At 43.2% G+C, this 24,182-nt stretch overlaps 1 protein-coding gene across 15 annotated transcripts in view; it reads left to right on the plus strand.

The window, feature by feature from the left end:
- Positions 1-24,182, plus strand: part of EXOC2 (exocyst complex component 2) — a 214,910-nt gene that overhangs the window by 70,072 nt on the left and 120,656 nt on the right. For all 15 annotated transcript variants that reach the window (XM_072729245.1, XM_072729255.1, XM_072729259.1 and 12 more), the window contains 5 exons: positions 4,945-5,025; positions 15,549-15,694; positions 15,892-15,973; positions 16,933-17,035; positions 22,320-22,438. In XM_072729245.1, coding sequence (XP_072585346.1) covers positions 4,945-5,025; positions 15,549-15,694; positions 15,892-15,973; positions 16,933-17,035; positions 22,320-22,438 — 531 coding nt within the window. The remainder of the gene's footprint in view (positions 1-4,944; positions 5,026-15,548; positions 15,695-15,891; positions 15,974-16,932; positions 17,036-22,319; positions 22,439-24,182) is intronic.

Consider the following 24,182-nt stretch of genomic DNA (forward strand, 5'->3'; position numbering starts at 1 on the left):
TGACATATTTGCCATAATTAAAATTTACTATGTATTCACATAAATTTAGTTGGCTTTAATTTTTATTGCCAGTCATTTTATATTTCATCTTTTCTATCTTTGGATATTTTGATTTGATCAGTGGGATATATATTTTGTGCTAGAGCTTTTGAATTCTTGCATGTCTGGAAATGTCTCTTACATTCATACATAAACAACCTCTTGGCTAGAAGAGAATTATTTTCTGAATTGATTTATTTAGTATCTTTTAGTGTTACAGAGAAAAATCCTGAGCCAGTGTAATTTTTTATTACTTAAAGAGGGATTCATTGTTTTTCTCTCTCCTGAAATGTTTATAAGATTGATTTGTTTAAACTTGAATCTTAAAAAAAAAAAAAATCTTTTCAGAATATTTTAGAATGTAGGTCTTATCTTCATTTTAGAATGTAGGCCTATTCATTTTTCCCAATACTTGATAAGTTTTTAGAATCTGTAGACTCATATCTTCAGTTTTTAACACTTTCCTTTGTTATATCAGATACCACTTATGGTTTGTTTTTGAATGCCCTTGTATAAAAGCATTACTCCTTTCCTTCTGCTCTCCTGTGTGGTACCCGGCACTTTTCTTTTTTTCAGTACACTGATGAGTTGCCCAGTAGTAGTATGACTCAACTAGTTTCCTTCTGTTTCCTGCTCTACTGGGTATTGGGAAATGTCTCGAAATCGTTGTAAAGGGAAAGGAGTTGTTAGAGGTAAGAAAAATGGGGGAGCAGAATTACAGTCTTGAAGATAGTAAAAAAATTGGATGTTTCTTGTCAGAATTAGGCTAATAATTCAGTGTGTAGAGATGACAGTGTATAAATAAACACCTTTCTCTGCTCTTTTTGGTATCACCTGTGTTCTCTGGTTAAGTGGACTATTTCATATGCATCCAAGGGTGTTTTTCCATCCATCCCAGTCCAGTAGACAGTGTGGCTTTTATGTACCTTTAAGCTTTTATGCTGTTGTCAGTTTGTTTTTTCCTGTGTGTAGCCATAACTATTTTATTTAGAACTTGGTAGATGTGCCTGGCTTAACTTATCTGCCACTGTTAACCCTAGTGTGTTCATTGTCGTTTTTACTGTATCCCGCAAAAATATTCCCAGCAATTTGTGTTCCTTCTCCATGGCAGCCCCTCTGCCTTCATCCTTTGAAATCTTCAGAGCCATAGTTTCTTATCAGTTGCTGTTCACACCAGCTCTCACAGGCCGCGGTGATGTTTGTGGAGCTTTTCGTATCCTAAGAAGCCTTCACTTCCTCGGTGCCTTCTGATCACCACCTTTGTTTGGTGACCATTTCCCTGAGTGCTCCTTGAGCTTGTCACCTCTCCAGTCTCTTGTGTTTTTGTTATTGCAAGTCCAGCATTATCACTTCTTTGACAACAATTATGGACTGAAACTGCATGAATTACATTTATTTATGTAGTACTAAGGAATACCTGAGTAAAGAGGCCAAAACAGAGTAACATATGTTGCTGAATACACCACCGACCTTTCCTCCCATGTTGCTTTTATTGCTGCTACTAGAGGCAGTGTAAGCCACAGCTGATGTTTTGGCACACTCTGTTGTTAGTGTGTATTGATATATGAAGGTTATTTAGGCAGGTAAGGTTATCAAGGATCCTGTTATCTAAGTGAGAGTCCTTTATACCTGTTAGCCTTCTATGTTAATAGTTGTAATTATTGTATTATTATTTTTACTATCTTTTTTTCCCATATAACTGAGGGAAGAAAGGACTCATAGATTACCTAATCTGTTTAAAAGTTATTTATATAATTTAGTCACTCATAAAACTTTGGTAGAATAAGAAGTAGAAACTAAATGTTTGAAAAGCTCTTTACAAATGTAAATTTTTAAGACATCTCATTGTAACTCTTGTTACTCTTCTGTTTTAGTGAGTATTATCCTCAGAGGTTGGCCTATGGGCCAGATTAGGCCACGGCCCATCTCTGTACAGGCCAGGAGTTAAAGATGGCTTTTCAAGGTTTGTTTGAAAAAAAAAAAAAGAGAGAGAGAGAGCGAGAGAGACAGAAAGAAGGAGAAGGAGAATATGTAACAGAGGCCCTATGTGGCCCAGGAAGTCTGAAATATTTACTTTGTGGTTCATTATAGAAACAGTTTGCTAGTCTCTGACCTAGTTTGAATATTCCTGTCTCTTAGAGGCTAGTAGTGATTTGGAGTCGATAGATCACAGTGTACCTGACATAAATCCTTACAGATGTTGCCTGTGTACTCCCATCATTACTTAGTGCCTCAGTCATATATAAATGTATACATGAATTTACATAAATACATAAATTTATACACATGCCATTATTTAGACAAATACTGTGAATTTTTTCATTGAAATCTGCGGATTTGATGTCCACATTTAATTAGACAGTTAATAAAACAATTTCAGGGGATCAATAGGCAGTCTTTCTAGACTGATTTTTTCTTTGAATAGAACTTTTATACACTTTCTTTGTTTCCCAAATACAATTTTATGGTGTTAAACTCCTTCACATATTTAAGTTTTAATAGATTAGAAACAATAACAAACCTGTGATCATGTACCAAGTTGCTTATTGAGTTATACTATTTAAAAATGTTTTCAGAGAAAATAAGAGGTCAAGTGAACCAGACATTGGTTATTTGGTTTAATTTTCTGGAAAATAGGATTGCCTTTATCAGATCCCAGTGTCTCTTGGTCCTCATGCTTGGCTGACAGCTTGACAGTGGCTCTGCTGTGGTGGAGATGGGCGGCAGGAAGCTGCTTTGTCAGCAAAACAGAGCTGTAAACTGAGCCGGGGGGAGCCAGGCTTACCTCGTTTTGACCTGCTGATCAGTGATGGGTTTTGTCAGCAACAGAAATGTGGCTGCATGATTTCCTTTAATGGTTTTTGCTTAGCAGTATTTGATGCACGGCTAGTATGAGATGCAATGTCTTCTTCCATGGAAGAACCGTATGCTGTGCCCCCTTAATAAAGTGGAATGTGTGCCACATGTTCTTTTGCGACAAGATTGCCAGAAAATTACACCAGCGTTTAAATGAATAGTGTGAGCAGTGTTTTTAGGTTAGCTTTATTATATTTGGGCATTTTTATCCCCCTTTTTTTTAAGGATAAGGAAGTTCTTTTCCATTTAACTTAACAAGTTCAAGTAAGTTTAGGTTTTGATATGCAGAAATACTTCATGTCACCCTCACCACATAATCCAAATTTGAAACATTAAATAAATAACTTTCTTTTCACTCCTGAATCAACCAAGACAGTTAAGAATATACTAGCTGATTTTTCCCCCCAAATGTATTTCTTTTTCTTTCTTTGGATGTGTTTCTCTAACAGAGAAGCAGTCTGTTTATAAATTTCAAACAAAATTTGAAAGTGCTTTATAAAAAGATGTTTTAAAAGGGCAGGATCAAAATTAGAAAATAATTAAAAGAAGCAGAGAAGTAGATGTTATTATGCATTGAGAATATTTTTATAGTGCATTTGAGCACTGAATTTGACCCAGAATTTTCTAATCAGTAACTCAAAGGAAACAAATCAAATTGTGATTGATTGATTGATTGATTAAAAGAAAACTTTTTTTCTTTTTCTTTCTTTTTTTTTCTTCTTTTTTTTTTTTTACCTAAGCAGACCCTCCCTCTCTTCCCTGCAATAAATCTACCACTCGTGACTGGTGGGTTGACACAGAACCTATATAATCCTTTTAAGAAGAGTTTGACATTCTCTTTGAAGGTCGGAGAATAGCTACTATCAGAGTTATGTTCATTTCCTTGTACTGGCTCTGAAGCCCATGCAGTTACATAGCTTACGTTTGAAGTTTTGCTAATGGAAGTTATGTGAAAGAATAAAATCCCGGGTATTTAGCAGCTCTTATAGTAAGTCTGTTATTTCCATTCTACGGATGTGAGAACTGGCTAAGTTGCCTGCCTTTGTGTTATAGGCAGTATGGGGGGAAGGTTTTCGTCCTGGGATCAGACAACTTGAGTTCAGATTCGGGGTCTGGCTCTGTGACATTGGTCAACTTATTTAATTTCACTGAGCCATGGGTGTCTCATCTGTGAAACAGAAATAATATTAGAACGTGTATCTTTGACTTCTTACCAGATGAGCGATATGCATTAGAAATTTATCATTGTGCTCAATTATGATCATGGCTCGATTAGAGTTTGCTTTGTTAATTTTATTATTTTTATTGTGTCAGAGTTTGGAATTTGAAAGTGTATTTGGTCATTTCATTTTGCAAATTGTCTTAGTGTTTCACCTAAGTAAGCCTGATTTGCTCTATTTAAAACCTACCCTACACGAGGTAAAACCTTTTTTTAAATATAAATTATTACATGATTTTTAATAATATTTATCAGAACCATGCAGGCATATCAATAAGAGCAAAAAACTCCAATGTAATTTGTATATCCATACATTGATATATTGGTGGATGTTACTGTATAGTTCTTGAGAAATTCCAGGGATATAATAATAGAGAGGAATAGAACGTGGATAATACGTATTTTGCCATGTTGTGTCCAAGGCTGAAATGAGATATTTTGAGTTTGGTAGACTTCAAATACTAGTATTTCTATTTTGCAGATGGCAAAAGTGAGAAATAAAAATGACTTTCCTGCGGCCAAATACCAAAGATATTAATTACTTCTTAAAGTTTCACTTTTCTTTTTTAATTTAACTGTTTTTACCATTCAACCTTGATGAGCCTCAGATGATTAAGTGTATGTATTCGGTACTATTTTAATAGTATTAAGCTATGAGTAACTTAGACTGGTGTCTGCTGTTACTTTGCAGAGTTTTCTGCATGTTTGTGCTCCTTTCCAGCAGTGAAAATAATATGACCATTTTTAAAAGTTGTTTAAAAATGTCATTTTGATGTAATGTGTTCCCACCCACTAAAATAGCCCACACTTTAACAAGATGTTTTTTCTAGCTATCCATCAAAAACTAGAAGCGGATGGAACGGAAAAAGTAGAAGGATCCATGACGCAAAAACTGGAGAATGTTCTGAACAGTAAGTTTTGTCCTACGACCCAAAGCTATTTATGGACTTTATAACAAGCTTTAACATAGTTCTTGGACGTGCTTTCACAGAATGGTCAGTGAGTTGCATTTTAATATTTATTTCTAAATAGTAATGATTTAATAAATATAAAGGGGAATGAAAATATTGAAAATGAACGTTCTGTTTTGTTTGCATTTTATTTATAAGACGTCATAATCTGAAAATAAGCCAGTATGCTTCCTAAGAAGTGAAACTTGCTGCCATAAAAGAGACCAGTACATAAACAGCGTTATCAGGGAGAAAAGTGCTGAAGCAGGAGCCAGGGTTGCCGTTGACCAGAACCCAGAAACACATCTTCGTGTATCTAAGAGTGTCACAGCAAATAGCATCAGCTACTAGAATGACAAACACTTACATACCATTGATTTACCTGAATCCTCTCTTATCCAAAGTGAGTTTAAGGCAGCTTCACCTTTAAGAATGTGTCTAACTCTGAGACATTTTGTAAAAATTGTATGCCAAAAAAAAAAAAAAAAAAAAACCTGGACCATACAGAGTTTGGGGTCCCATCCACTTCCCCGTGTATCTTTTTATTTATTGATTTCTTCCCCTGACATCCTAGCTCCCAGCTACTCATCCTGATGGTCTGGAAGAAACTCATCAGATGAATGAAGCCCTATTATAATACTAGCAGCTTAAAAGTATATTTTCCTCTTTCACTTATATAGTAAACATTTGACAAAGAGCCGTAATGCCCAGGGGAATCTCCTTGTTTTTATTTTATTTTATTTTATTTTATTTTATTTTATTTTATTTTATTTTATTTTATTTATTTATTTTATTTATTTTATTTATTTTATTTATTTTATTTTATTTTATTATTATTATTTTTTTTTAATCTCCTTGTTTTTAAATATAAGTATAGCAAATGATTTCTCCATGAAACAGGGTTAAGAATAGCTGAAGCATTTAAGAACTCTTTTATCACATCTATAGTGATTCTGTGAATGCAGGATTGTGATACTGAATTAGTTTTGGATTTCTAGCTCGACTTACTTGTATGATAACTTTCTGAACTTTTTTGGGGCGGTAAATATCTGTTTTTAAAGCCCAGGGATCCCTGATACAGTATTTTCTGGAAAGAAGCTTTCATTTGATGTAGGCGTTCCTTGGTAGTAGAATTTAAGTATTTTGATTTCATCTTAAATTTATGAGTTTAACAGCACTTTACATATTTTTCCCGGGACGCCTGGGTGGCTCAGTGGTTGAGCGTCTGCCTTCGGCCCAGGGCGTGACCCCGGGGTCCTGGGATCGAGTCCCACATCGGGCTCCCTGCGTGGAGCCTGCTTCTCCCTCGGCCTGCGTCTCTGCCTCTCTCTCTCTCTGTGTCTCTCAAGAATAAATAAATAGAATCTCTTAAAAAAAATTTTTTTCCCTTGGTGGTAGTGGTGGGGGAGGCTGTGGTTGTTGTTATTTTGCCTTGAGACTTTGCCTTGTTTTTGTCTGAGAACCAAGTCACCAGCTTAGTTGAAATGAATATATTCTGAATTCAACCCAAAGAAACCTTTATTAAAGCTGTTTCTGTATTAGCATAGTCAGACGTTATAAGGTCTTGGAAAGATGTTTCTACTCAGGGATGCTATTTTTGCTGGAGAAATTGTCATCAAACTATGGATATCTATAAAAAATGATATTATTTCAGTTACTTTTAAAAAGTGGTTTGTAAGAACAAGCTGATATTGTAATTATATCATTGTATCAGTAAAAGAAAATAGACATTCAGATTTGGAAAAAAATTAAGATCTGTTTCATGTGTTAGATTTAGCATAGTGTGTTAACATAATTTTTTTCTTTTAAGGAGTAGTTTAGGAAATCCTCCATTGGGACTTGTGGTATAAAATTTGTAAGGGAAATTATCTTCTTTTCCTTTATAACCGCAGACTTTATCTAGAAATGTGTCATTTTAACTTTATTGCAGTTTGTTTTTCTTGGATAAATAGTTGGGGTTAATTAGTCATTTCTTTATGACACTCTCCTTTAGGACTTATTGGTATAAAATTTTTTCTTAAAAGATGTTCCTTTGTAACACTTTCTTTTTTTCTGGAAACTTTTTTTTTATGAACTCGGTATTGCTGTTTGCTATCTCAGGATAAAGTTTTGCTAATTCAGGACAACATGCCAAACATTTACTTAAGACTGGCTGTGAAAGGTACCATGTTTGGTTTAGTGAGAGATGTAAAAATGGGAGACGCGTAGCTCCAGCCCTGTACGCGTGTCCTCTGTCCAGGTGTGTGTATCATAGCTCAGAAGCTGGAGAAACAGAAAAAAAAAATTATAGAGGGGCACGTGGTGTCTCAGGGTCGGACGCTTGGTTTCAGCTCAGGTCATGGTGTCAGGGTCTTGAGATTGAGCCCCTGTCGGGCTGTGTGCTGAGCGCGGAGCCTGCTTGACGCTCTCTCTTCTTCCCTATCTGACCCTCCCCAGCCCAGCTCGTGCACATGCTCTCTCTCCAAAAAAAAAGTATAGAAATATTGGGGATCCCTGGGTGGCTCAGTGGTTTGGCGCCTGCCTTTGGCCCAGGGCACGATTCTGGAGTTCCGGATCGAGTCCCATGCCGGGCTCCTGGCATGGAGCCTGCTTCTCCCTCTGCCTGTGTCTCTGCCTCTCTCTCTCTCTCTCTCTCTGTCTATCATGAATAAATAAATAAAATCTTTAAAAAAATTTATAGAAATACTATGGGAAATGTAACATTTTTTTTTGAAAGGAAGACAAGAATAGATGAGTATGAATGTAGTTTAGTTTGCTTAGATTATTAGGACTGCTTTAGTCTTATACGTGATTACACACCAATTTGTATGCTTTTTTCTGAGTTATTTTAAATGAAAGTTTTCAGAATTCAAAAGGGCAAGCTTTTTCACTTTAAGCTTCTAAAGGTAATGTTGGCTGTAAGAAACACTATTTTATTCAGAATTTATCAATATTGATGCCTTTCATTGAAATTTTTTTTCTTTTCCTTGACGTGTATTTTTTATATTTGCTTCTGATGAACCTAACAATTCCTTCTTGGTTTCAAACCAGGGATGAAGGGATGACTATTAATTTATATCAAATTCACATATCCAACTTTATGTCTTTACTTATTCCAAGAATATAGGACAGTGCTGTCCAATAGAACTTCTGTGATTGTAGTTACTGAGCACTTAAAATGTAGCTATATTGCTGAGGAATTGACTTTTTAATTTTTATTTAATTTTAATAAATTTAACTTTAAATTGAAATAGTCCCGTGTGGCTAGTGGCTACATATTACACAGTGCAGGTAGAGACAATGTTATAGAAGTATTCATAGTAGCAGCTGTGATGGTTAGAAGCTAAAACTTTTGCAGTGCTTGCTAAGGGTCAGGTATTGCTGTAAACATTCTCTATGTATTTAGTTCTCTGTGCGACTTGTGCTGTTATATCTATTTTTTTAAAGATTTTATTTATTCATGAGAGATAGAGAGAGAGAGAGAGGCAGAGATATAGGTGGAGGGAGAGAAGCAGGCTCCATGCAGGGAGCCCGACGTGGGACTCGATCCCGGGTCTCCAGGATCAGGCCCTGGGCTGAAGGTGGTGCTAAACCACTGGGCCACCCGTGCTGCCCTGTATCTTTTTATTTTTTTTTTTACGTAGACTCCACACCCAGCATGCAGAGCCTAACTCTACATAACTCCATTATTTCCATTTTATTGATGAAAAAACTGAAGCTCAGAAAGATTAAATGAGTTATCTAAAGTCATATAAGTAGTAAGTGGCGGAGCCACTTTACATATAAAGGGATTTATATCTAGAAATCTGGCTTCAAATCTTTTTTTAAACCAACAGAGCTTGCTGTGCATGGTTTTGATAGGCATGAATTTCAATCACCACAGTTGGGTTAAATGCACCTGTCTCCCAGCAGCACAGTTCAGATTTCCATTATCATAGTATATTTGTCATAACTGGATAAAGTACAGAAGTGGTTGCTAGTTGTTCAGTCCACAGATCACTCCATAAATAACAGGTGTGAAAGATGATCAATGAGCAATTACCTTTTTTTCTTCAGAGTTTGTCTGTGACTGTACTGTTCATGCACAGACAACAGATCATATCGTTGTGTGGACTTCTTGTCCCCCAGACATAAACTCGGATGGCTCTTTGTAGAAATGGATAACCAAGGGAGGGGATTGGCCCGTAAAGATGAAAGTACATTTTTTAAAAGATTTTATTTATTCATGAGAGACACAGAGAGAGAGAGGCAGAGACACAGGCAGAGGGAGGAGCAGGCTCCATGCAGGGAGCCCGATGTGGGACTCGATCCCAGTCACGACCTGGGCTGAAGGCAGACGCTCAACCAGTGAGCCACCCAGGCGTTCCATGAAAGTGCATTTAAAAAAAAAAAAAAAAAACAGTGATAATAGTGAAGTTCAAATATACCCTGACTGGAGTTACAGACAGTTGGGATGGAGCAGACAGTTGGGATGTGGGCACTGCTGCTGGTCAAGAGGCTGGAGTCATGCAGCCAGAGGAACCCAGTAAAGGTGAATTTATCAATGGAAATGAGGGCAGTAGAAGAAAAGGATGAAGACATCCTAGAGGAAGTTGTGCTGAAAAAAGTGCTCAGAAACAACCCATGACATTCAGAGTACAATGGATAAACTTAGAAAGGAGTATGATTATTTGTCAAAGTATAAAAAAGATGCTTGATACGTACTGTAGATTTTATGGTGAATAAAAGCAAGCAATCTTGATAGTTTTTTACAAAGAAATAGAACACTTGAGTTTTCAATGTTCTAATACTCTAAATCATCATAGTTTATTAATATTGGTTTTACTGTTTTTTTCAGTTTCTTACTGCCAACAGTAAGCAGATATTTAATGTTGCAACAAACATTTTTAAGTCACAGAACAATGGTGATTTTCTCATTTAGAGTGTTTGCTTGGTTTCCGCTTGCACAGCTGTTTAAGCGTTTGTGCACACTGCCAGCAGGGGCTTATTCTGTGTTGCACTACCTCTCTCAGGAGAACACTGGGTGCTGATTCTTAGTCCTAGTCCTGTGAGCATTTATTGAGCACATGCTGGCTTCATCTCAGGGATGTGAAGAGAGTACTTCTGCGTTATTCCTACGAGTTCACAGTGTAATAGAAAACACGGTGTGAAAACTGTTTGCTGCTGGTGATCCTGGGGTGCACCTGGAGCCTGCACAAGGTGCACCTCATTGAAAAGTGCAGTGAGAGGCTCTCAGGAGAGTCGTAGGAGCCCTGAAAGAGGAGTCGGAGGTATCCAGGCGAGCAGAAGTTGGCACATGGCAGCAAGTGCACGTGGGTGTCCAAGACGGGACAAGCCTCATGAGGAAGGAGGCCCGACTCGGGCAGGAGACGGTCTGCAGCCCGGGGGCCCGGGTCCAGTGTGCCAACGGGCAGGTGTGGGATACGGGAGTCTGCTCAGGATAAACCTTCCGTGTCGTGCGAGGATTTGTCTTTATCCTGAAGATTGTTGGTGAGACATTGCAGGATTTTTTTTTTTAATTTTTATTTATTTATGTATTATAGTCACAGAGAGAGAGAGAGAGAGAGGCAGAGACACAGGCAGAGGGAGAAGCAGGCTCCATGCACCGGGAGCCCAACGTGGGATTCGATCCCGGGTCTCCAGGATCGCGCCCTGGGCCAAAGGCAGGTGCTAAACCGCTGCGCCACCCAGGGATCCCCACATTGCAGGATTTTAACTAAAGTGACATGGCGAGCTTTCTAGAGAACGTCCGCCGCCTGCACGGAGGGTGGGTGTAGAGAGCTAGACTCGAGGCCAGGGGCATGGGACCCAGGTACGTGGCGGTCATGTAGAAACAAGCGCTGGGGACTTAACGGGGAGATGGGAAAGGCGGGTGGGGCTCCCAGTTTGCCGTGGGAAGTGGGACGACAAGAAGACGTCTGGCCTCGGGCAGAGGCAGAAGGAGCAGGTTTGGGTCACGAGGAGAAGAGTAGAAGGTAAAACTTCTGTTTGATTTCACTCGTTGAGTTGGAGATTCCCGAGCGTGGTACCCAGGAGCCTCTTTCTGCCTCACTATATCCAGGTGTGTCACATTGAGCCCGTTGAATGACCTTTCTGTGTTTCAGTTGCTTGCACTACTGCATGGACGTAAGAAGGGACATAAGCAAGTTTAAGTGAATTAGGAATTAATATGTGTTCTTAGAATAACTAAGAAGAATTTAGAGGCCTTAGCAAGGCTTTAGAACAGCACCGAGCGTGGAGTAAGCCCTCCGTACGGTGTAGAGGTCTACTGTGTCTTTATGCCACTCACCAGAGCTTCCCAGACTCTGTAGGTTACAAGGGATCCAGAGAGGCTGAAATGTTATTTCTTCCTCCACAGCATCTTCGTTCTTTTCACTCTTCTTCCTCAGCCCTTGCCAAGGGCAGGTAAACCGGGAGCCTAAGAATTGATTGTGCAGCCTGTACTGTCCTTCCTGCCAGAACCTGAGCAGAGCAGCTGTCTGCTTAGATTCAGGGTCTTGTTCTGCGTCCCAAGTCCCCCAAAGCTGACATGCTCCTGCTTATTGCCCTCCTTAGCCCAAAGGGAAATCCTCAGGGTTCTTCTTAGGGACTAAATTGGTCCCATAGGATGATGCTGGAATGTCACAGGAGATGCTCTCATGGGATCCCCTTAAAACAGCCAAGGCTGATTGGATTATATTCAGGATGGCCAAGAATAAGGGACTTCTTCATGAGGAGTATTTGTTAAAAAACTATTGTGCGTTTAGGGAAAGTATAAAGATTAGTCTTTATTAAAAATACATTATTATTGGCCCATGCCATTTATTACCTCCCCATGACTTATTTTAAAACTGGAAGTTTGTACTCCTTTACCCCCGTCGCCCATTTTGCCGCAGCCTCCACTCTGGCAAACACCAATCCATTCTCTGTATTGATGAGTCTGGGTTTTGCTTTGTTCTGTTTTGTTCTTCAGATTTCGCATGTCAGGGAAGTCGTATGGTATTTGTCTTTCTCTGACTTCTCTCATCTAGCTTAATACCCTCAAGATCTATGCCGTGGCAAACCGTGGGATTTCATTCTTCTTTATGGCTGAGTAGTGTGTGTGTGTGTGTGTGTGTGTGTGTGTGTGTCCGCGCACGTGCAGGCACACACCATATCTTTCAGGATTACTAGTAGGCTGACACCATAAGGTGTGTATGATTTTGGAGTCAGCAATGCAGAGACGGTAGTTGAATGTAACAGGATTGAATGGTTTGATCCAAATCCTACGTGTAAGGTTGAGAGAAGAAAGACGAGGACTTAAGCCGCTAAGGAACATCAAGCCAAGTTTGTAAAAAAGAAATTGACTTAGTCATAGGCTGGTCAATGTCTGACCATTGGCATTCCAGAAAAGAAAAGAAAAAGAAAACTAACCTTAATATTATCATTTGCCAGGTGCAAATTTTCCCATCACGACTGATTCCAAGCTATCAATTTGAGATCACGGACTAGAATTTGAGGAATGGGAACAGTTGGCCCCTGGGAGCAGGATGGAGCTCCTCTGCCAACCCAGGACCCCAGTTGTCTGTACTTCGGTGCTGCCGAGGTGCAGCGTCCAGCGGGGCTCTCGGAACAGGCATCAACCCGTGGTCATGACACTCAGTGTGCAGTACTGTGTGACGGACGGTAGCGTCCCTGCCCATTTTCCGCAATCCGTTGGGAGAAACCGAGGCACCTAGGGTCGGTCGTTAGGTCTCTCTGAGCTCCTGGCTTTGCTGCGAATTTAAGTGTTCATGTCAAAGGCACTTGAAGCGACTGGGTCCTTTCATGTTTCCTTTCCTGCTCTCGTCCAGCTTCCCTTTTCCTAGCAGAGCCGGTTGTGTGGTGTGTGCGCTGTGCAGGCCTCCTTCCACGAGCTTCATCCTCGGGCTTACGTCAAGCGGAGGGCAGAGGTGAAGAGTCGCTTCTGGCATCTGTGGTCTCAGGGGTCAGTGCCGTGGAAGGGACCAGTAAGATGACGTCAAAGTAAGGGAAGGCACAGTGCCTCCTTCACAGCAGCGTCCTTGAAATGATGAGGTAGCATTAGACTTCCGTGACTGGTCCTTCTAGATGACCGGAGATCTGGTACGATTACATTTTTTTTTATTGTTAAGGATATAAGATCAGTAGGGGGATAGTGCAGTTGGCAGTCACTTTTCTTCCCATCCTTTTCCGGCTCTGTTGAGATCGGACTGACCTGCAGCAGCGCAGGAGTGTAGGGTGTGCGTCCTGTTGATTGGCTCCGCCCGGCTCTGCAGGATAGTCACCACTGTTGCATCCACTGGCGCCTCTCGGAATTCTGGTCTTCGTGGGGAAGACCCTGGAGGTTCCTGTGGGCAGTGTTCAGGGGTACGAGGGATACGTAGCCCGTCTCACGGTGCCCTGCACTGGGGCATCACGTGGAGGGAAGCTCCGCGGCTCCTGTCGGCCCTGTGGCCCTGCAGCCCTGTGGCCCTGCAGCCCTGTGGCCCTGCAGCCCTGTGGCCCTGCAGCCTGTGGCCCCGTGACCCCATAGCCCTGTGGCCCTGCCCCTGTGGCCCTGCAGCCCTGTGGCCCTGCAGCCCTGTGGCCCTGCAGCCTGTGGCCCCATGACCCCATGGCCCTGTGGCCCTGTGGCCCTGCAAGCCTGTGGCTCTGGGTGCACACGGGGTGCGGGGGGCTAGGGGGAATGGCCCCCGGGCCTGGGCCGTAGGCTGCCTGATGCTCCAGTAGTGTGAGCGCCTGCGACGCCGCGACGGGAGCTGCAGCTCGTGAGCTGCTGGCGGCCCTTCCCTGCTCGCACAGATCCTACTTCCCCTGCTTTCCTTTATTTGCTCACCGATATAACCATCCAGTTATCAGAGTCGGAAACCCCCAAGATTTCACAGGGAGTGCAGGAAATCCATAAGGCAGGAACAGTTTACGGATAGAAGTAATTTGTGAATCAAAATGATTTCGTGGCATATTTCTCAGTGTGCATATATTGAAATTCTGCATACATCTCTATAAAGGTAGATTATAATTTCATAGTTTATAATGTCTACCTATGAATTTTTTCTCCAGAACATACTTATTTAGTGACTAGTGAATTTTCTACTTTTACTTATTTTCATACTTTTTAGAGGAGTTAAAGTTATTAGTTGGTATTTCTTTCTTACCTTTAAAATACAGTGAGCACATTCTAATTTTGAACACTTACACTTTTGTCCCAAATTCTTTCATTGTGAAAAAAAAAATGTGCTTGGGAATTTAGCATCCACGGCCCATGTATAAGTAATCGACCTTTTAAAAATATTTAGCGGCATTTCCGTATGTTTTCATTTATGAAGCCTGAAATCATGAAGTTTATGTTTTTAAATGATAAACACTTAATTTTCTTGGAAGAAAAATGTTTTACCCCTAATCCGATTACAAGTTTTCATTTAGACACCGCTTGTGCTCTGGTGGGAAAAAGGGAACATATTTTTTCTCATCTTCTAGAAATTTAGTCTCCTGCGTTGAGACCATGTGGTGAAAACAGTTATCTTGACAAAGGTTTCTATTAGGCCTTTAAAATTTCAACAGAATTTAAACATCATCTAGATAAAACAATTACGTTACAAAGACAACTTTTAGCAGGATCTGGCCACCCACAGTGTGGACTGGAGGATATGGCATGCGAGCCACCCAGCGAGACCGAGGTGATTTTTTCATCTTTGCTTAAAGTACAGTCAGTAGACCAGATAATGTAGAGACTTTTTATGAGCAGCCACCAAGCAGCCAAAAACAGTTGTCCTTTTTCTCCCCTTTCCTGTGGCTTAATTAAAAATAATTCACAAGTCGACAAAGTTAAACCCTCTCTGTGCACAGTGAGTCTCGCTCCAGATAAAGCACCTCTTTCATTTATGGTGCTTTGTGCCGTTTGAAGCCTTCTAGGCAGAAAAAAAAATCCCATATATAAAGTATCCAGTTTGTGTATGAATTGAATTCGGTGGTTTAAGAAGTAAGTATCGATTACCTATCGATAGGCTAAAGTTCGCCCTTTAAGTTGCTTGTGCAGTTGTTCGTGCCTGCTGCCTAAGCAGGTCATTTTTTCAAGAAATAGGATCGGTTCCACAGCTCCTTTCGAGCAGCGCTCCTGCCTCTCTCTCAGACTGTGTCTCTCACGAATAAATAAATAAATCTAAAAAAAAATGAGTATTTTCTTCCTGTTTTAGTACCGTGTAACACAGACACGGACCCGAGAGCGTTGAGCGTGTGGCGTCCAGCTGAGGCCTGAGCGAGCGCAACCGTCCCGGGCCCGTAACCACCGTGGAACGTGGCGGGGGCCTCCGTAGCCTTGGGCCCGCGGGCCTGGCAACGACGGCGGTTTTCAGGGGGATGCGGTTCCCCGCGGGTGAAGGGACCCGCAGGCAGAGTGGAGACGGGTCAGCCAAGCACCAGAGAGGGGACGCAGCCCACGTCCGAGCGCGCGTGCTGAGCGCAGACGTGGGCCAGGGCAGCGCCCGTGTGGTGCCCTGCGTGAGCCGCCCTTGCTTTGTCCTCAACAGGAGCGAGTAACACCGCGGACACGTTATTCCAAGAGGTGCTGGGTCGAAAGGACAAGGCGGATTCCACTAGAAACGCGCTCAACGTGCTCCAGAGATTCAAATTCCTCTTCAACCTCCCCCTGAACATTGAGAGGAACATTCAGAAGGTAGATGCGTGCTCCTGTGCCCGTGCCACGCTGCCCTGACCGTACAGACCTGCTAAGTCTCAGAATTTGAGGGCTCTTTAAGGCTTAAAGACATTTAATTGAGATTCTGTTTTTTTTTTTTCTCTTTCTTTTTGGAATCTTAACCAGATGTGTTCATGATATTTTACTGACATTCTCCAAAATGTTTTATTTTAAAGGGTGATTACGATGTGGTCATTAATGATTATGAAAAGGCCAAGTCGCTCTTTGGGAAGACGGAGGTGCAAGTTTTCAAGAAATGTAAGGTTTATTACTTTTTGATCTCCTGCTTTCCTTGTATGGGAAGAATGTGGAATGCATTCTGCAAACGAAGTCACGTGCATTTTAGTTTTTGTTTACTCTTTTGAAAAAGCGAGACGATTACCTCAAAAATAACATGGCTTTTCTTACCAAGATGTAGTGAAAATGAAAGACCACGGCTATGGGATAGATGAGTCATGACGTTCTTTGCTGCTTGTTAACCATGTTGCCACTAAAAAATCCTTTCTACTGGAAAGAATTAATAACAGATATTTTATAGAGATGGGAACCTACAATTTTAATTTTCTCTCTTTAGAGAAGCCATTGTTAAGGGCACCTGGTGGCTCAGTCAGTTACGGGTCTGCCGTTGCTCAGGTCATGATCCGGGGTCCTGGGATCGAGCCCTGTGTTGGGCTCCCCACGCAGCGGGGCACCTGCTTCTCCCTCTGCCCCCGTTCATGCTCTCTCTCTCTCCCTCTCTCTCAAAGAAATAAATAAAATCTTAAAAAAAAAAGCCACTTTCAATGAATTCTAACCTTCTTTTAAAGTGAGCTAAACTTTTGAAATGATCTCTAGTGCAGGAGTTACAGAAAATATGAAAAGCCTGGAATGTCCTGTGGTAATGCCTCGTATCAACTAGGAGAAATATCACGGGGCTTTAATCAATTAGTAAATGAAATCCATAAGGACTCAGAAAGCTTAATTCCATTTTTTTATTGTGATAAATGTACATGCAGTGAAATGCACAGACCTTACATCTTCCAGGCCAGCGAGCCTGACAAATGCGGACACCTACATAACCCACACCCTGGGCAGGAGGTTTCCGTCAGTGCGGGAAGCTCCCTGTGCCCCTTCTTAGTCAAACCCTGTCCCCCAAGGCAGTCACTGTTCTACTTGCCATAATTTGATTGTTAAGTTCCCTTTCAGTAAATCTTATATGTTCTTTCCTTTTTAAATAGACTACGCTGAAGTAGAAACACGGATTGAAGCTTTAAGAGAATTACTTCTGGCTAAATTGCTTGAGACGCCATCGACTTTACACGACCAAAAACGTTACATAAGGTAAACCACCACCTGCAAGCACCTTGATAAGTCGCATGTTTCTGTGTAGCCCTGGGCACGTCATGTAACCCTGGAAGCTAACTTGGGGGAATTAGCACGCTCATGAGATGGTGACGGGGGAGACAAATAGCAGAAATTCACAGGTACCCCCTAGGGCACACCAGAGCTGTTTTGTCTGCCAGTAAATTTGGGAGTCGTCAGGGCAGGGAGACTGCGTGTCAGGGCAAGGGAAGCGGCCTCCCTGCAGGCGTTTCCCCCTGCTGCTCCGTGACGGCCTTCGCAGCCTGGTGCTGCACCGAGTGGGCCCCCGCAGGCCACCGGGCACGGGCTCCCCGTGTGTTAGACGTACGGCACCGTCGTTCTTCGTGCCGTCGGGTGGGCCCCGGCTCAGCGGTGGACAAAATTGTGAAAGGTTTTTGTATCGAATAGAAAAAATAAAAAAATAAATTAAAAAAATCGCACTACCGTAAAAAGTGGTGGACACCGCAGGGCATGACGAGAAGGCCTCAGAAGGAAGCCGTGCGCATGGTGTCAACCAGCTGTCCCTTCGGGCGGCTTACTTGCGTTCTCAGTGTCTTCCTCTGGGAAATGACTTGATGATACAATCCGCGTCTCAGGGCAGTTGGAAAGACAATCAGGAATACATTGAAGGGTTTAGTACAGCAACTGGCACATAAGCAGTCAACAGCTTCTATGTATGTGATGTTCATACCAGGATTTGGAGGCGGCATGTGCGTTACAGGCCTTTTATATCTATGATTGAAGAATATTAACGTTACTTGCTGCCGGCATATTCTGAATGTGGCCTTTGTCCTCAGAATAAGCTGTTACTTTCCAAACTTGATGCCCCCTCCTTAATCGGTGAAGTTCATGGAATATCCAGTACTTATAAAATAATAGACCCACGGCATATGTTTATGCATTTGGCTGTTGTCACCATATGACCACTGAGATAATTTGCAGGTGTGAGAGAGGGTCGGCCCCAAAGCTGCGTGTTTGCAGGGGAGGGGACGGGGTGCACACGCAGCCCTGTGTTCTGGGTGCCTGAGAACAGGAGCAGCATGAGCCGTTGATCTTGCCAACACATTTGTGTGGCCGAAGGGGAAAGGGACAGGAGACGTTGGAAGGGGAGGCGAGAGCTCGGACTCTGCCGTGACCTGGAGCACGTAGGATGCTTGGGCAGCGTGTTACATGAGCGGCTAATGTCATTTCTAGTCCTCGCCATTGCCTTGCAGGGCGTTTGTCCGAGGCCTGTTACCAAGGCGGGGAAACCGCCGCAGACGTCATTCTTGCTCGGCGCACACAGCTCAGAATAGGACTCCTGTTCCTCTGCTTTCAGAGCCCGTCTCTGCTTTTCTCTCAGCTGTCTCCACAGGAAAGAATGTATTGGGATTTTTTCTGTCTTCCAGCATCGTGAAAATTTAAAGCTAGAAGTAAACCACATGTTAGTTATCCATCTGCTTTTTTTTGCTTTTTTTTTTTTTTAACATATAAAGAAACAATTCCAAGGAGGTTAATCCTCTTGTCCAGGGTTGCACAGCTGGTTAGTGTCTTATTATCTGTATCCGACTACGCTACTTAATTGTGCTTTGTATTTATTTACCTGTTTATACTTATGCTTTTAAATTTGCCAGTAGTAATATGTTCATGCTTATAGAATGGATGATTTATTTATTTACTGAATCACTACTTTGTAGTCCTTACGACCAAGATGTCAAAAAAAATTTTTTTTAAATGGCCTATTGAGGTGCTTTTTTCCTGTCATTTTAAAGGGAAAAGACAAGAATGTCAACAAGAATATCAAGTCGTTGACTTATTTGTAATCATGATTTTATTTTTGATGGTTTGAGAAGACACCGAGCAATTAATTCTGTTATCCTTTTTTAAATTAAGCTTTTAGTTATTAATAAATAAGGAAAACAACATCACAACCAGGTCAGATGTCTGCTGGACTTGGGAATCTATGACCATAGGCACTCTGAGCATCAAGCGGAGATGGAGACTTGATGCTTTATCATCAGCAAAGTACATCTTTAGTAAGTTCTCTTACATAATTGAAGTTACGCGTGGTGCGACAGAAGATCAAATCACTACTGTATCGTTTCACTCTGGTTTGCTGTCTTGTCCAATTAAAAACTTCTATTTTTACTCTCCTTTTTGTAGCTTCACTGAGAAGCAAAGTTACATGTTTTCGGTACGAATGTGAGCCTGTCGCCGGTAATTGTTAAAAACCGTGTCAGAAAACGGCTAAAAAGATCAGTGCTTAAAGTTTAAAATATCGAGCCTGTGCTCATCGTAATCATAATTAACATTTTTTTACACTTCCCCTCTAAAAAAGCTGTCAAGTGTTCTTTCATGTACGGTTTTAGAAGAAGCAGCAGTAACGCGCACCACGTTTTAAACAAAGATCTTTGAACTGCAGCTGCGGTGGGCTGGTGGGCCCGTGGGCCGGACAGCCAGGGGGCTGAGGCAGGAGCCGCTCCGGCCAGCTCCACCTGTAACTTGATTCCCCCGGAAGCTTGGCTTCTGAGGCTTAGCCGCCTAAGGCCCACTGGAAGGCTTACCCACGATGCAAACGGCTGATTAACATATTTGGTCTCCTATATGTGTTACATATTCTGTTCTTCAAATAAAATAAGCCAGAGGAAAGAAAATATTAGGAAGAGAATCACAAGGAAGAGAAAACACACCGACAGCAGAGTGCTGGAGGAGCTCTGCGCACAAGTGGAGCAGCCGTTCAGGCCTGCGTGTTCAGCCCTTCCACTTCCTTACGCTGCGCACTAAAGGGAAAGACGACGTTTATCGGATTAAGTCACTTAACCAAGGAAACGCCTACCATAGGCCGTACTTTTGCATCGCGACGCTGCAGAGTCTGCGAGATAACACACTTGTCTTTCTTTATAGAGCCCTTTTAATGTGGTACCTTTAACAAGATGACCTCAGGGCTTACAGTTGAATCTTGCCAGGGCCTGGTCACCACGCTAAAGAAACCAGATTTTAAGAGTGGTTAAGCAAAAGAGTTTGATTTCTCGAGCTGCACTGAGCTCTTAAAACGGACCATTTCTGTTCCTATTCAGTAGCTTAAGAATTTAAAAGGAAGCAGCCTCCCTGGAAGAATGTTCCTGTGCTTTACTACTAACATCTGAGGAGAAAGTATTGCAGAAGTCCTCGGGGCAGAACAGGCCTGTGAAAGGAGAACGCCGGGACAAATCTCCAGCACAAAGGGGTGCAGTCACTTGTTGTCTGGAAAGACGGCGCCGTGTACTGTACGGCAGTCGTATTCTAGGTGAAAAAAGCCTCGTATTGGGTGGCGGTATCGATGCCAGGCTAACTATGTTGTTAGGTTGTAGTTGCCGTCCCGGGGTCCTGTTAACTGATTCGTCCTGTTCTCAGCACAGCCACAGCCTGTGTGCTGCCTGCAGCAGTCAGGGAAGGGTAGAGGGCCAGCTGCTGGGCCGACCTCCAGGCAGCCCTGTACCAGGTGAGCCCCCACTGTTTAAGGGCCCTCCCTTTTTTTTTTCCTTTTAAGATTTATTTATTTATCCATGAGAGACACAGAGAGAGAGGCAGAGACACAGGCAGAGGGAGAAGCAGGCTCCCTGCAGGGACCCTGATGCGGGACTCGATCCCGGGACCCCAGGGTCACGCCCCGAGCCTAAGGCAGATGCTCCACCACTGAGCCCCCCGGGCGTCCCTGAGGGGCCCTTTTGTAGGATGATGAAATGCCCAGCTGTGCCCAGAGCCCAGACTGTCTGCATTAGCTTGTAAAGGTCAGGGTAGAGAGTTCCTAAGTGTGACGTCAGAGGTCTCAACATTTCATTTATTGCTGACTTATTATAAAATGTTTCTCGTCTAATTAGCTGCTCATTGAGATGCCTGTGAGTAAGGAAATACCTAGTAGTCCTGGAGGAACGTGGGAGCGAAGCATCTGGTGCATCCCTCAGTGATGAGAATGTGGCTACAGGTCACAGCTTGTAACCATTAATTAACATTTATTATTGGACAAGAATGCTTAACCCCAAGACAACAGACAGCTTATGGTTTAAGAGTAATTTCAAGACAATAAATTCAGCTTTTGGAGTTGATTTAATTGGATTTAAGTTATTGCAGGAGTAGGCTCCCCCCCCCGCCCCCCGCCATCTCTGGGGTGTTTTGCACGGGTCCAGTTACCTGTAGTGAACTGCAGTTGGGAAGCAGGTGATCCTCCGTGTGACGTGTAGTCGGAAGGTCCGCTGTAGCCCAGGGCTGCACCTGCTGCCTCCATCGTCCCGTCCCTTCGCCTCATCACACGGGTATTTCACCATCTCCTGTCCTCAGAGGAACAGGGAATGAGGACAGGACAGTAAGTGAGAAAGAGACCACATTCCCCTGACCTCAAGTGCCATGTATCATACATTACATCTGTTTTTTTTATTGGTTTCGTTGTTTATCTCTCCTGCGCCTAATTGTACATCAGACGTCACCGTAGGCATGTGTGTACGGGACCAACCTGCCACGTAGGACTCCGTGCTGCCGGGGTCTGGGCGCCCGCTGGAGGTCTTGGACCACCTCCCCCGTGCATGATGGGGAACACCCGATGTTTATGTGTCTCCCGAGGGCTGAGGCCCAGATCTTGAATGATATTTGTCAGAAATTGTTCAACTGAAATGTATTTCAATTCTTAATCCGAGTTTGGATATTTTAAGCACAAAGAAGACTTTGCATATTTGAAGAACTATTTAAAACCTAAAAGAAATGCTCACCTGTACTGTATTTTCTAGAGAGAGATTTTTCCCAGGAGGAGTTGAGAGCTAAGTGCTTACCCTGGGAGATCACACAGGTCACGAAGGTCGTGACCCACTGCCTGGTGGCCGCCCTCGGGCCAGCGGGGAGAGAAGACTAGTGAGATCAAGAAGGTCACCGGGTGTCCTCTGCTGGCTCCCACTGCTGTTTGCAGTGACGGAGAACCACTCCGAGCTGAATGTACATACAGAGACTAGTTCTCACTGAGTGTTTAGGATCATCGCAGCTTGTCTTTGTCTTCTTGGCGGTCTTTTTAAAACGGCCTTATTTTTTTTTTTTTAAAGGGTTTATTTGTTAATTGCATGAAAATAAATTTGAATATATTTCAGTTCAAATTAAGTGTTGAGGACCAGTGTTCACAAGTGCTTTATTAATTGATGAAATTCTAGATTTTCTTTAAAAAAAAAAGCGATGACTTAAAAATACGCTAGCTTTCCTTTGGTCCTTAATCATGGCTGCACAGAGGAAGCCCACGTGGTCAGCCTTTGCTTTGCTTTTCCAGGTACCTGTCTGACCTTCATGCGCCGGGAGACCCTGCTTGGCAGTGTATCGGGGCCCAGCACAGGTGGATCCTTCAGCTCATGCACAGCTGCAAGGAGGGATACGTACAGGATCTGAAAGGCAAGGCCGCGTCTCTTCCAGGGCATTGTGCTTCTCCTTACTGTCCGCTTAAGGACAATAGTGGAAATGCTTAATGATTAATTTTCATGACATCTCTACTTGTTTTTTGTCTGTTTTGTTTTGTTTTTGTTTTTGCTGCTGGTTAGCATTTCAGCTGAGTGAATAAAAGGGAAGGGAGAGAACTCTCCTGATAGACCTGTTTTATGGTCGACACAGATTTCACTTAAGAAATAGTCAAACTTGGGGGCTCCTGGGTGGCTGGGCTGCTTAAGCACCTGCCTTCGGCTCAGGTCGTAATCCCCGGGTCCTGTGGTCACTCACATCTCGCTCACGTTGGGGCCCCCGCTCAGTGGGGCGTCTGCTTCTCCCTCCTGCTCCCCCCCCCCCGCTCCCTCTCTCTCATTCACTCTCTCAAATACATAAATAAATAACATCTTTAAAAAAAGGGAAATAGTTAAACTTCGATGGGAAGTAACACGGTGTAGAAACATTAGTCTTCCATAAACGATAGCGGTCTACTCCTGTTCATCAAATACGAGTCGAACCCCTGCAGGCGCCAGGTGTCGCGCCAAGTGCAGACGGACAGTGGTGCACCCGCAGGCATAGTCCCTCCCGGGCGGTGTGAAACACACTGAGGTAACCGAATGCAAGGTGGTTGACAAGTGATAGGAAGGTCACAGCATTTTGAGAGAGGAGAACCGAGGGGAACGCGTTCGACGGTCTGTGTGGGCAGGTGTCTCAGAGAAGGCTGCGAGTTCGCGAGGAGCTAGACGAATGAGAAGCAGCCCGCTGGGATGACTCCAGTCTGAAAAAAGGAACGACTTTTGCAAAGGCTCAGAAATAAGCTTAAAGGAAGAAGGCACAGCTGCATTCACACGCAGGTTTATCAACCTTTACTTGTGTGATTTTGTCATCCCACAGATACTGGGTGTACGCAGTGCCCGCTGCCATGGCGGTGCCAAGGGCGCAGCGGTCCCTATGGCACATGGCCTGGCCCACGGGCGCCTTACAAAATAGCTGGGCGGGAGCAGATGCGCAAAGTGCGGTGGACAAGGAGGCTACGGTGGTGCTTCCTGAGCCTGGACGTTCCTGCTGCCAGGGTAGCACTAGGAGCAGCGTCAGATGCAGGGTTCTGGGGTCACAGAAGTGACACTCCACCTGCAGGCAGTCGCTGTCTGAAGACGGAAGGGTATGTGTGTCAGCCAGTTAAATAGAGGAAAGAGGCCACGACCGTTCCAGGAAGAGAAAGTAGAATGTGCACAGGGCCGCAGGGAAGAGGCGTCCCCTAAACTCGCTGTGTCTGACATTGTGCCCAGAGTGGCAAGAGTGGAGGCTTTGGGCACTGGGCACCAGGTCTTGCATGGAACGTGTAGCCGCTTGAAGGGCTTTGGACTTGATGCAGAGGACCCTGGGCTGCGATTAAGGGTCTGAAGACCCTTAAGATGGGTAAAGACCCATCGAGACTTAATTTTTAAAAGACAGCTCTGGCTTCCATGGAGTGAGGATGAGAGGGAGCAGGGGTGGATCAGAGAAGCTGGTGTGCAGGCTGCCGGGCTGCTTCACACAAGGGTGGTGGATGTGGAGCAGAGACAGATTCCAGAGCTGTTCAGAAACTGGAATTGATAGGACTTGATTGAGGAATAGGGAGGAAGAAGGGGTCATGGGTGACCCCCAGATCCCCGACCCCAGCAACTAGTTGGGATGATGGCACCGTTGAGTTGGGGAACACAGAGCAGAAAATCAT

Source organism: Vulpes vulpes, chromosome 12, assembly GCF_048418805.1.
Source record: "Vulpes vulpes isolate BD-2025 chromosome 12, VulVul3, whole genome shotgun sequence".
Classification (NCBI taxonomy): domain Eukaryota; kingdom Metazoa; phylum Chordata; class Mammalia; order Carnivora; family Canidae; genus Vulpes; species Vulpes vulpes.